The following is a 13,649-nucleotide window of genomic DNA, read 5'->3' as shown; positions in this document are numbered from 1 at the left end:
TTAATGGGCAAGGCCATTTCTGATCTGGGCCACTTCTCTTGGACAGTTGCCTCTTTCAGGACTGTTCCCAAACCTAAACAAAAAGGTTGGCATCTGTTGTTACTATTTCCCAGGTAACTGAAGGAAGGATTTTCCCCTTTGCAGATTTTTGGATATTAACCATAAACTGAGGCTCCGGCGCACCCAGCCTACAGCACCTGGTATTTCCAGGTGGTCTTTCATCTGGGTACCTACCAGGCCTGACTGCTATCAGGGTGATGTGGCCGTAGGCTTTGGAGTCAGACACATTGGGAATGTAGAGCTTAAACCCTTTTGTTTCAAGCCGATAGGATACTGTTTTGCAGCAGTCTTGATGAAACTGAGCATAAGGAACGGCCTCGAATGAAGCCACCATCTTTCCCAACAACCTCATGCAAAGTTGAATAGGAGAAACTCATCTTGCTTCGACCACCTAAATCAGTTCCTTTATGGCACTGATCTTTGCCTGGGGTACAAATACCCTTTTCTGGGTGTACCTATGATCAGACCCAAGTATTTTAGCCGTCTATATGGTTTTAAAGAAGATTTCTCCTAGGTTGAGAATCCGACCTAGATATTCCAGGTAGTCAAATGTGCTGACCATACTTTGGTCTAAGCGGGCTACCGACTGGTCTATCAAGAACAGATCAACTAGGTAAACCATAATCGTTATACCTTGGGCCCTCAATCTGGCTAGAAGAGCAGCGAGAACCTTTGTACTCGAGGTGCAGTAGCTAGATTGGAAGCAGAGCTACACACTGAAAATGAAGATTTTCCACTTTGAAAAGTAGATATTACTAGTGAGCGAGGAAATAGGCATATGGAGATATGCATCTTTGACATCGATTGACGCCAGAAGTTCTCCTCCTTGTAGGATGGAACTGATTCGATTGACTTCATGCAAAAAAAGAGTGGTTATATTCAGGAATTGAATTTAGATTTTTGAGATCCAGAATGTCCATTTGGATTTAACCAAACCCCAACCTCTGCTCTTACATGGGGTCACCATGAACACTTTTTGCCAAAAGATGGTCCAATGCTTGAGAGAAAGACTTCTTCTTCTCTGGATCCTTAGGAATGTTTGACATCAGAAAATGAGGAGACGGAAACTCTTGGAACTCCAGTTTGTACCTTGGAGCTATTGAGGAAGCCCCCCATTCGTCTTGACACTCCTTCTGCCAGATCCCTGAGAACTGCAGAAGAATTCTCCCTATTGAGCAAGCGGGGGCACCTCCTCATAAGGAGGCTTCAGTATATTGTAGGCTTCCTCCTCCAAGATCTCTTTTGTCCCTGGGGCTAACCCTGAGGATTACCTTTTGAATCTGACGGCGGAAGCCATCGTGACTGCCTGGAGGATGATGTCCCTGGCACAGAAGAAGGAGCTTTGAAAGGAAAATACATTTACTCCTTCACTTAAATGGCAAATAGGGTGCTTTTTCACTAGAAATTCTTTGGATATATTATCCAAAATATCCCCAGATAGCTGTTTCACAGCAAAAAGGAAGACTAGCCAGGAGCTGTCAGACTTCTACGCACCTGACCGACGAGCACGCTTGGGCAGAGGGTGGTCTCCCTTACGTGTCCAACTCGCGGCCCCTGGTAGAGAAGACAGGTGGCACGGGAGTGCCGAGTGGTATGAGAGCCTGGTAATGTGGATCCTGATGCTGGAAGGTAGAGGATCTTCAGACAGCAAGTTGGTCAACAGGAACACAGGCAATGGGTGCTGAGCAGGAGCAGAGCGGGCAGGTTCAGATACAGGCCAGGTTCAGCAACAGGCGGGCAGCGAAGTACAGAGGAGCAGGCAGAAGCGAAGTCAAACAGGCCGAGGTCAGATGCAGGCAGTGGTCAAGGAAATCCAAAAGGCAAGCCGGGTCGTCAGGAGATCAGGAACACAGATACAGGAGCAAGGACACAGGGAGCTGATGATCAGGCAGCACTGAGCAGAGTGTGCAGCAGACCTAAATAGGCTGATTGTGTGCGCACCAATGCACACAGATGCGCGCGTGCCCGAACACTGGCGCGCACACCAGCACCCACAGAATTATGCAGACCAGTGCCCACAGGTGGACACGCACACACGCGCGCATCCGAGCACCATCGCGCACACAAGGGCCAGCCGGAGCATGCACACCAGTGACCACAGGAGTGCGCACAGGAAAGCGCGCGCCAACGCGCACCGGCGCCCAACCAGGTAACCTCTCTGACAGGAGATTCTTGCATGACGCTTAGCGAAGGGCGCAAGGCCTAATGGATAGAATCTGTCATAGCATATTGCAAACATAAAGCTGCCTCCTGGGCCTGCTGAGCAGGATAACCTTGAACACCTGTTTAAACTGGTCTCTCAACGTTAACCAATTACTGTCAGCGCAGGCTGAGACACTCAATCTGCCAGAAAGAAAGTGTTGTTTTTTTTTTTTTTTTTTTTTTTTTTTTTTAATAGGAATTCCAACCTTTTATCCATTGGATCCCTAAGTATTTGAGTATTGTCTGCCGGACAAGTCAAACTTATTCACAAACGATATATTAGTGTCAATTGCCGGTATACCCTACTTAGTGAATTTTCTCTACCAAAGTATAAAGTGTGAAAACTTTTTAGAAAGGAAAATAATGCTTATCTGGGTGATCCTCCAGGTACAAAAAAACTTTTCCAACAAAGAATGGACAGGAAAAGGCATGCACAGCTTGAGGAGGCTTTAGCGAACCCAAACACTCAGTTAAGGTACATAAATATGGAGCGGATCATTCAGCAAGAAATTGTACCATCAATCTTACAGATTCTGAAAGCTGACTCTCCCGCATTTGACACCTCAGAAGAGGAGTCATCAGCCTCATCACGGTCCACTGAGGGAATTCTCCTGCCCCTAGTTCTTCAGTTTGATGGTCCTAGGAAAATGGAAGAGAACCTGTCGCATCTTGACCACACTGGGATGCGATTAAAGTTGCTAAACTTTTTTTTTTTAAAACCTACCATGGCTGAGGTAAAAGAGATCTTTAGTAAAATGAACAGGGGCTGTGTCAGGTCACCTGTATCCAGGTGACAGATGCACCCCGTTGGGGTCAGGAGTGCACCGCTATGATAGTGGACCCTAAGGCTGACTGCTGCAGATGGAACTCGGGGTGGTTCAGGAAGGCAGGTCCCCTGGAGCACCAACACGGATCCCACAGTGAGTTAGAGCATAGATTCCCCAGGGCGCGGAGTCTAAGAGCCAGTAGGTGTTCACCAGAGCCTCTAGTGGTGAGGATGGACTGGGCTGCAACTTGCTCCAGGTCGCGGCCCCCAGGGTCTCCCAGCTCACGCTCACGGTAGGCTACAGGAGGATGGAGAGGAAACAGAAGCCCAGGACAGCAAGGAATAGTAAGGAGGTAGCCAAATGTCGGGGCGACTAGCAGACAAGGATAACAGAGAACACGCCAAAAGTCAGGGTCACAGGCAAACAGGGATAGTCGAGAAAGCGTCATGGTCACAAGCAGACAGGAGTAGTCGGGAATACGCCAAGATCGGTGACAGAGACAAACTTAGAGCACACGGCAAACAGGAAGCCAAACACACAATCTTGCAAGGCAGGCTCGGAGAATACGGTATTAAATAGGGGTTCCTGTTGAGGCTAGGGTGGAGCCACACAGAGGGAAGATTACTTAAGCATGCAGGTGTGAGAGTACAAGCCTCAAGGCTGATACACAGACCAGGTAAGAGACAGGTCATGAATGTATTACTGCAAGGTCATGACAGGCTGCAGTGTTGAAAACAGTTGCAAACATTTCATGGCCCCGATCTCACTCTGACCAGCCACCCCCTCTCAGAGAAGGATGCCATTTGTAAAATAGGCTTTCCAGAGCTTGAGGAAGACCCTTTTAGCTCTTTTTTGGGGGTGTTTAAACCCCCCCCCTTCTGACCATAGTCCGATGCACAAAGCAGAGGTACTACCAGAAGAAATCGCATCCATTGCTTGAGCAATAGTCCAGCCCTGCCACTGCTATTAATGCTCAGCCTGATGCAATAGTAAATGTGTCAAAAGGAATGCCTGTGTCACCAAACCTCTTTCATGCCCCTCTACGCTCTTGTGTCCCTCCATCAGCCTGCAGCAGTAATAATGGTGCTTTAAAAAACACATTCTCACACGGGACATTGGAGAAAGCCAATGTTGCGCTAAGCTCTGTCCCCTTCAGCCCCCTCCTCCTTTTTTTTTAAAACAAGAACTTTCACCGCAGGATCGTCATGTAAGGTGAAAAAAATGGCGAGGAGAGAGCCTGGAACCCCTGAGTAGAGCGGCATGCTGATTGTTGTTTTTCTTTCGTTTTTTTCTCCTGACGTTTTTCCTCATGAAGAGGGGGAGAATACAGCACAGGTGGGGGTGTCTGGTGAAGAGAAAACCCCCCAGACTTACCAGAGTCTGCTGCTGGCTGGAGAGAAAAAGAAGCCTGCTGCTCCGGACACAGCCTGATCTCTTGAGGAAGCATGAGAAGGTATGTGCTCCATACAGCCCCCAGTGGTGACACTTAGGCATGACAACATTTACTAAGTAAAGGAGACATTTTATAAGAAAATTCAAAAATTTCTTAGAAAACTCCACTTACCTTTCCCGCTGCAGGGTTTTCTGTGGTAAATACCAACAGACCCAATCTTCACCCTTCACGGTGGGTTCCGTTAACAAACATTCAGGAGCCAGGGATCCTCGGGGAAACCCACAATCCTGGACATGTAATAGCACATCTGCCGGTAAAACTTTATGGCCTTAATACCAAAAGTACTGGATCCTGGGGTCCAGCTCTCTAAAAAGAGAAGCGTTTACAGGCAAAACCTCGTTTCTTCAGACACGAGGCTCAGGTACCATTCAATTCGGCCTATGTCAGTCTACTCTGACATCTAAGATAGAGGAAGTAAAAGTGGATATCTCGCTCATAAGGCATGATATGACCAAACTTAGGGAGAGAGTGACTGAAGCTGAAACGCGGCTTGGGCGGGCGGAGGACACACTATATCCCCTGCAACATTCACAGGAGGACTTACAACGCCAGGTACAGCAATTGGCGCAAAAACAAGATGACCTTGAGAACCGTGCCCGCCGGTCGAATCTCCGGTTTATAGGACTGCCGGAGGGCTCCGAGGGCACAGATCCAGCTACCTTCCTGGAGCAGCTCTTAATCGCAACATATGGTAGAGAGGCTTTTTCGGCCACATTTGTTGTGGAACGGGCCCACCGCATGCCGGCCCGCCGTCCCCCTGAAGGTGCACCCCCACGCACTTTTATTGCGAAATTACTCAATTTCAGGGACCGAGATGCGGTTCTACGCCTTGCCAGGCTTAAAGGAAACATTCCGTACCAATCCGGCTTCATATCGGCGTTTCCGGACTTTTCTGCAGAGGTCCAAAGGCAAAGGGCGCGATTCTCCGAAATCAAGCGCCGCCTAAAAGCTCACCATATTAAGTACGCGATGTTGTTCCCGGCCCGCCTTCGCATAGTGGGAGAAGACCGGGTATACTTCTTTGAGGACCCAAGCCTTGCCGCAGCATGGATGGATCAAAGAGAGGCGCAAAGGAATCGACCCGCCTAAAGCACACCCCAGCCCTCAAAATGTAAGTGTTATTGTACAGCTCCCTGCTTACACTAATCTCCAAGCTGACCAGATCACTTGTCCACTAACGTGCACCTTATTGCCTTAATCTGAGTATAATTGACTAAACAGGAGCTGAAGCAGCAAACCTCTAAAACATCAGACCCCCGGGAAATAGAGGTTCCACAGCCCCTCAATACTAGCGACACGAACGGTACCAATATGAACCCCCCTTCCCCTCTCCCTGCTTCCCTAGGGATATATGAACTCCATCATATGGACTACATGCCGTTTCTTTGGACTATCCTCCTGACGGACAGGCCGACCCTATGGCCACACTTTTCCTGAATCGCTAAATCAACTTCTTCCCCCTCCCCCTTAACCCTCATTATGATTCTAAGGTGTCATGAAGGAATGCAGAGGGAGGATAAATCTACTGCGACTTCCATACACACCCAGTGCCTATGACAAACTTTGCTCATTCCTCCTTACTAGATGTCACAGAGGAGCCTGGATTTAAGTTGACGATACTTACCTGCCTTGGTAAATAACTGACACTGCGTTTACCTCATCGCTGGAATTTCATCCAGAGATTGTTCGCCCCCAACGGGAGATTGTTTTGTCGGCACCGGCACTGTCCAATAGGCAACTGCTGGTGCTGATTTGTTTAATGTGCACTTGGCTTCTTTTTTCTTTATATGCTCTGCAAGTAATACCACGCTATTATAGTTGCACAAGTTTTGGGTTTCAAGCCCCAGCCAAGTTTGGGCGGCTGAGGGCAGGGTGGGAGGGGAGGGGAAACAGTAAAGTTAAGATAAAGAACATGTACAATGATTTAACAAGCGATGATGCATCTGTATTTGTATGCTATCATGGAGGCGGGGGAGTGGGGGGCCTATCTCAGTATGGAGAGTGGTGGTATATGCTCTGGGTGAAATACCCCATGCCTACCCTTCAACAATTTAGCACTAAAGTAACATGACCAACTTGAAGTTCCTCACTTGGAATATTCGTGGAATCCGTGACAAGCTTAAGCGCACTGCTGTCTTTACCTGCCTCAAAACATATCATGCAGACATAACCGTCTTAGTTGAGACACATGTCACAGGACAGCTCCAGTTGGCTCTGAAAAGGCCATGGATAGGATGGGCATTCCACGCCACCCACTCTCCATACTCTCGCGGGGTCTCAATCCTCATAGCTAAAACTGCTCCATTTACACTTGTTTCTTTGCGTACTGACCCCCAAGGTAGATTCATATTCCTACACTGCACATTAAATGGCACGCAATATTTAATAATGGCATTCTATATACCCCCACCGTACAAATCTAACCTAATTACCGAAGGTTTGCTATATATGGCACAACACCCCAATGTACCTGCTATCTGGATGGGGGACTTTAATATGGTTCTGAACCCCCAAAAAGACAGAATACAGCTGAGTCAGAGCGGCCTCTCTCCAGACACCACTCGGTTTGGGCGCACGTTAACAGAATTCTCCCTAACTGATACCTGGAGATATCAGCCTCCCAGTGCACAGGCATACTCATGCTTCTCAACAACCCACTCCACCATGTCTCGAATTGATCTAATCCTAGTATCGGACACACTACTTTCCTGTCTATTGGGTTCAGGGTATCACACCAGATCTCTCTCTGACCATGCCCCATGCTGGGCAACCATACAGCTAACCCCGTTTATTGGCCCTCATACCTGGCGCCTTCACCCCTTCTGGCTGTCGACGTTGACAGATCAGGAGGACATACACAAGGAATGGCAATTCTTTTTTAACGTCAATAGGGATACGGCCTCAGTGGGTCAGGTCTGGGAAGCATATAAACTACACGTTCGCACTATTCTCTCCTCAAGAATACACAGAATTAAAACCTCCTCCAACTTAATTCTTAACCAAGCTTCAGATAAAGCAGACTTATTAGCTAAAGAATTTCACACTGACCCTACTTCAGAAAGAGCAGCTGCAATTAGACTCCATACCCGTCTTTTAGACCAATTACACTACGAAAAAGCTAAACAGAAACTCTTCTTTTTAAAACAACGTGTGTTTGAACAGGGGGAACGAGCGGGTAAACTACTTGCATACATGGCCAGGCAAGACTCCAACCCTCCGGTAGTGGTAACCCTCAAAGGCCCACACAATGACATACTTTCAGATCCCCCGGTAATAGCAAAAGAATTTCAGAAATATTATGCCGATCTATACTCCTCCAAGGTAGAGGTCACCACACAAGAAACTAGGACATTCCTTCAGGAAATCCCATTCCCACAACTTTCTGAATCCCAACTGAAGGACTTAGAAGCTCCTCTTACGATAGATGAGATCACCTTGGCTATAGCTTCATTAGCACCGGCCAAGGCGCCGGGTGGTGATGGTATACCACTTGACTTCTACGCGGCATACTCAGAGATACTAACCCCAGAATTACTGAAACTATATAACCACATATTTGAAACTGAGACCCTCCCTGATACTCTGCGTCAAGCGGTAATTATTGTAATCCCTAAACCGGGTAAAGACCCCCAACTACCTGAGTCCTACCGTCCAATCTCGCTTCTTCAGGCAGACATTAAAATACTAGCTAAAATACTGGCCATGCGTCTCAATAACAGTATTCTCTCCCTGGTTCATCCTGATCAGACAGGATTCATGCCTGGAAAAAACACAGCCATGAATATAAGACGCCTGCATATGAATGTCCAGGCGGATCATGAGAACATGGGAGATAGAGCAATAGTGGCACTTGACGCCGCCAAGGCGTTTGACTCGGTAGAGTGGGGATATCTTTGGGAATGCCTAAAGGGATTCGGGTTTGGTCCCAACTTCATAAAATGGGTACAACTATTGTACTACTCCCCAGTAGCTAGAGTAGTGGTGAACGGATGGACGTCAGACTCTTTCCCCTTGGGAAGGGGAACCCGTCAGGGTTGCCCGCTATCCCCTCTATTGTACGCCTTAGCAGTGGAGCCCCTTGCTATCTCCCTTAGACTGAACCCGAACATACGGGGGTTACAAATAGGGACTTAGACTGAAACATTAAGTTTATACGCAGACGATATGCTCCTCTACCTGGAGGATACTGGCCCATCCCTCCAAGCAGCCCTTTTGACTATAGAAGACTTCGGGAAACACTCAGGTCTGAGTATGAATTGGTCCAAATCACAAATCCTTCCCCTAGATACGTCGGCCCCAACATGCAGCGCGGCCTCACTACCATTACAAAGAGTAGCCTCCATTAAGTACTTAGGAGTAGAGATAACTAGAGACCCTCTAGAATATATCACCAATAATATCGAACCACTGTTCCCACACTTAAAATCCCGTATGCAAACATGGGCAAGACTCCCCTTGGGAATAATGGGTAGAATTAACCTGTTTAAAATGATACTATTGCCAAAATTTCTCTATATACTCTGGAACTCCCCAGTACTCATTCCCCTCAGAACCTTTAAAACACTAGACAAAATTATCAACTCCTTTATATGGGGGACCAATAGGCACAAGTTAGCTTGGAATACGCTCAAAAACCCAACCTCCTCGGGAGGTACGGCACTACCGGATCTCTATACGTACTATATCGCTGCACAGCTCTCACATCTTTACCATATTCACAAAACAGATCAAGATAGATATCAGACCTTAATCTGTAAAAAACCACATAGCGACACGCACTCCCCATTACAAGTGATATTTAGGAACGAGAACAGACGAAGGAGAAACAAGGATCGTAACTTGCTGTTATCTCAGCATAAATGCGTGTGGCAAAAGGCGATCAGACTGACTGGAGTAGACCCCTTCCACTCGCACACACCCTTGTGGCACAATCCCCAGATGAAGGAATTGGCATCCCTACCGGGGGCCGCCAGATGGGCCGCTAAAGGAATTGTGTACCTATTCCAGGTTATTACGATATTTGGCGTGAGAAACTTCCAAACACTATGCGAGGAGTTTGACCTCCCCCCTCACATGCAATTTAGCTACATGCAATTAAAACATGCGATCCAAACTCAATTCGCGCACGGCCTCCCTAACCCGCAAATGTTGCCACTGGTTGATATAATCACAGGTACGAACCCCGAAAAACTTATCTCCACTCTATACACCACACTACGTACTAGGGCGGTAGCAAAGATTGTTGATATAGCAAGAATCAGATGGGAGGAGGATGTGGGACCTATAGATATCTGACTGGGAAGACATATTAGAAAACGTTAAGAAAACATCACCTAAAATATCTGAACGCCTGACTCAGCTGTATATAATTCACAAATCCTACCTTACGCCAGCTAGAATATCCAAATTCTCCACACATCAGAACCCAAACTGTCCCAAATGCTCTAACAACCCATGCTCATTCTTCCACTTGCTGTGGCAATGCCCAGAAATACAAAGCTACTGGGCACAAATTATGAAGTTTCTACACGACCACATGGGCTCACCAGTACAATTAGACCCCAAACCATGCCTCCTGGGATTATTCCCGGACACCATCACGGACAGATCCCTTCTCACATTCCTTAGTGAATCGCTATTTAGCGCTAGAAAACGAATCGCTAAGTACTGGATGAGAACGGACTCCCCCACCTTACAGATCTGGATCAGGGAAGTAAACGCATCACTGCCATACAAGAAGGTGATGTACAGACACAGAGGCTGCCCAGCCAAATACCATAAATAGAATAGATGGTTGGATAACACTAATACCTGTACGGACTAAACAATTAAATAGAACAGGGACTACCTACGATCCAGGGAGGACCACCCTAACCGATACAACCTTAAAATACCACAGTGCAGAAGGAATTTAATCCTAGAAACCCTGCTAATGAAGGTTAAAAGTACAGAAGGGCATTGCAAGTACGCGTTATTTGTTAACCATGCTTGACTTTATACAAATGCTATTATTATATAGGATAATATGCTCACCTACTATACATGTATACTACCCCCCTCCTTTTTCTATTCTGTTTTTTTTTTCTTTTTATGGACATACGCTATGTAATACCCATGTACGTTGTTCTTTTTTCAATAATAAACATGTTCTTTTAAATAAAAAAAAAAAGTACCACCGAGTTGTAGGTGCATGGGAGGGTAAGGAACGGTACCTGGACTCAGGTTAGTATTATCATAAGCAGTAGGTTATGATTAAACAGTCGTAATTAACACAAAAAATAATAGAAACAATTGCAGTGAATGTAGGCTGTGTGCGTAGCACACTTCCTGCCAGGGAGTGTGATAACCAGAAAAAGATCAAACAGATGAACAAGTTATAACATTTTGGTCCACATTCTGGGTCTCAAATGAAGTGGGTAATGAGGAACTAGACATCTTGTCTGAGGGGGAAGTAGGTAGACTTTGTGGTCATGAGATCATCAGGTAGGTTTTGCGATTGCTATGCAGCATATCTCTCAGGATTTACAGATTGCGTTGTTACTTGAGCGACTTGTAGATGATGAAGGTGTTAGGCCCCAGTTATGGAGCATCTTGTAGCTATCTTTAGGGGATGTGATGGTGATTTGTTGGCTCTGAAATGTGACCAGCAATTTGGTGAGGAAGCCCCAGCGGTAAACTATATTGTGGTCTCTCAAAATCGCAGTGATGGGGGTATATTCTTTTCTCAATTTTGAGGTTGCTGCAGACAGGTCTTGGTACAAGGCTATCAGTGCGTATGGAGGGGAGAATAAGCGGGAGGATCTGGCTGCTCTGAGCAGGCATTCTTTGGTATGATAAAAAATGGATCCTCGTTGGCACGTCTCTAGGGACTGTATCAGGCAGATGTGTTGGTTTGGGGATCCTGTGTGCTCTATCCATTAGTAAATCTCTAGGTGTGAGAACTAGGATAAGCTTTAAGAAAAGCTGTTGCAAGTAAGGCATTAGCTCTTGTGGTTTAACAGCTTCAGGGATTCCTCTTATCTTTAAATTATTGTGGCAGGAGTGATCCTCTAAATCTGCAACTTTCAATTTGTAGTTTACGGATCACGTTCGTCTGTTCCTTGAGCATCCACCATTTCATCATGTGCTTTTATGATCAATTTAACTGTGATTCTAGGTGATCTGTGCGGTCCTCAATGCCATTTTTTCTGTGAGTAAGGTGGGACACTGAGGAGCGTAGCTCAGAAAGCAGACCAGCCTGGAGGAATAATAACATAGGCTTAATGGTGTTTTCAGAGGCAGGGGCGTCTGATGCAGGGAAGGCAGCTAGGCTTGCCGTGTGCTCTGTTGGAGTGTCTGCTGCTGACTCAGGGATGTCTTCCCAGTAATGCTTCTTAGCTGAGGGAAGTTTCTGTGGAGAGTGTGAAGGTGATTCTACAGCTCCCTTACCTCTATGAGAAGCTGTGGGGTTGTCTTGCTGCTGTGAGGAGTCCTCCATGCCAGAGAGATCATCTGAGGCTGTAGGAGGTAAAGGCTCTGTGTGAGGAGGAAGATAGAGGCCGTTCCCCCGGGTGCCATCTTGTGCATGCTTGCTGGTCGTCTGCATGAAGAAATCTGTTAGGCGGTGCGGTCCCGGTGTCTGATTTCTTGTGCGGGACATAGCCCGCTTGTTCCCCGATGTTTGTGTCCCTGTTTGGGGGCTGAAAGTGACTGTCTAGTGCGATGTGAGCCGTGATAAAGACCCGGTGTGGCAGGGAGTTCTAGAGCCAAGCGGCCATCTTGGTCTGCGGCTTGGACACGCCCCCTATACACAGCATGTTTGTTACAATTAATGTTTTATTACATCTTTCAGAGTGGAAACCTCGGGGATGATAATATTGATGTTAAAGAAGAGTGTAAAGAGGAGGATGGAGCGATGGAGGAGTTTTCAGAAGGACACAAGGATATGATGGAGCCACCTAATACCAGGAACCCACCAGAGAGATGTCCCCATCCTCTGTATTCCTGGGATTCTACACAGGAAGTTCACACCATCCCTCACTGTTACAAGGTTGGTGGGACGGAGCTTATAAAACACAGACTTGTGGAGACAATGTGTGATGCCACAATAACAAAGCTTATATTTACAGATGATATTATCTCTCATTTTCTTCATTTAGAGTGGAGATCCAATCGATATAGAATTTGAGGTTAAAGCAGAAGAAGAAGAGACATCTATGAGGGACGATCAGCAGTCGATAGAGGAGGATGGAATAACAGGGACATCTATAGAGGACACTCCTACCAAGATCAGCACAGGTGGGTCATTAACACTAAATACATTCCTCCACCCATACTGCTCACTGATTGGTCCAGAGTAGGGCAAGGACTGGGTGATATCAGCCTGTAATCCCCTGGTCACTTTCCTGAGCTGTGTTCCCTGTCCTGTATTTCTCTCGGGTAATCTTCCTTGCAGACACAATTTATGTATCTAGACTGGATTTATGGAGATTCTGGGGTTCATCTGCCAGCAAAATGTTCATTTTCACCATAGATGTTACTCGATCTAGGCACCTGGGGTATGTGCTTTGGGTCTTCTGCCCCACACCCGGGTATGGCAAGATGTCTGACAGAACAATTCTCCCAGGATTACTTGCTCTGTTGTCTGCTGGCTGTGCCGGGTGGAGGGATATGTCTGTATAGTCTCAGACCCAAGTCATTGAGTGCAGTCTCAGGAGATGGGACGCAGTGGTGTGGGGCCTCTGCAACTTGTCTCATGTAAACATTTAAGCTTCCACTGATTACTGAATACCAATATTATGAGTCCAGACCCTTAAACTATATCATTCATATTGTACATTACATACTCCTGACATCTGCACTGTATACTCTATGTTGTAAATTACATCATTCTGATACTATAAAATACTAAAAAGTTGTACATGATATATGAATTGCTCATTTTGCACCCATTTCCTACCAGCTGCACATTTTATATCTGATGATCTGATTGGAGCACAGACTTTTATATGTTGATAATAATGTGATAACATCCTCCAACTTTGGAACCCTAAAGTGGATGTAAACCCAATGTCATCCTTTCTAAACTGCTGCCATAGGGGTTATCTATAAGGATATACATGCCTCCTGCATGTTTCTTTACCTGTCAAATGTCTCCCCTCTGTTATGAGACCCGAAAAACTGCATAT

General features: G+C 46.4%; 1 protein-coding gene across 2 annotated transcripts in view; it reads left to right on the top strand.

The window, feature by feature from the left end:
* The window catches only part of LOC141121647 (uncharacterized), a 72,759-nt gene that overhangs the window by 56,477 nt on the left and 2,633 nt on the right, over nt 1-13,649 (top strand). For both annotated transcript variants that reach the window (XM_073611322.1, XM_073611321.1), the window contains 2 exons: nt 12,314-12,511; nt 12,621-12,759. In XM_073611322.1, coding sequence (XP_073467423.1) covers nt 12,314-12,511; nt 12,621-12,759 — 337 coding nt within the window. The remainder of the gene's footprint in view (nt 1-12,313; nt 12,512-12,620; nt 12,760-13,649) is intronic.

Source organism: Aquarana catesbeiana, unplaced genomic scaffold, assembly GCF_042186555.1.
Source record: "Aquarana catesbeiana isolate 2022-GZ unplaced genomic scaffold, ASM4218655v1 unanchor228, whole genome shotgun sequence".
Lineage (NCBI taxonomy): Eukaryota > Metazoa > Chordata > Amphibia > Anura > Ranidae > Aquarana > Aquarana catesbeiana.
Note: the sequence above shows the minus strand (reverse complement) of the source record. Positions and strands in the feature narration are given on the sequence as shown.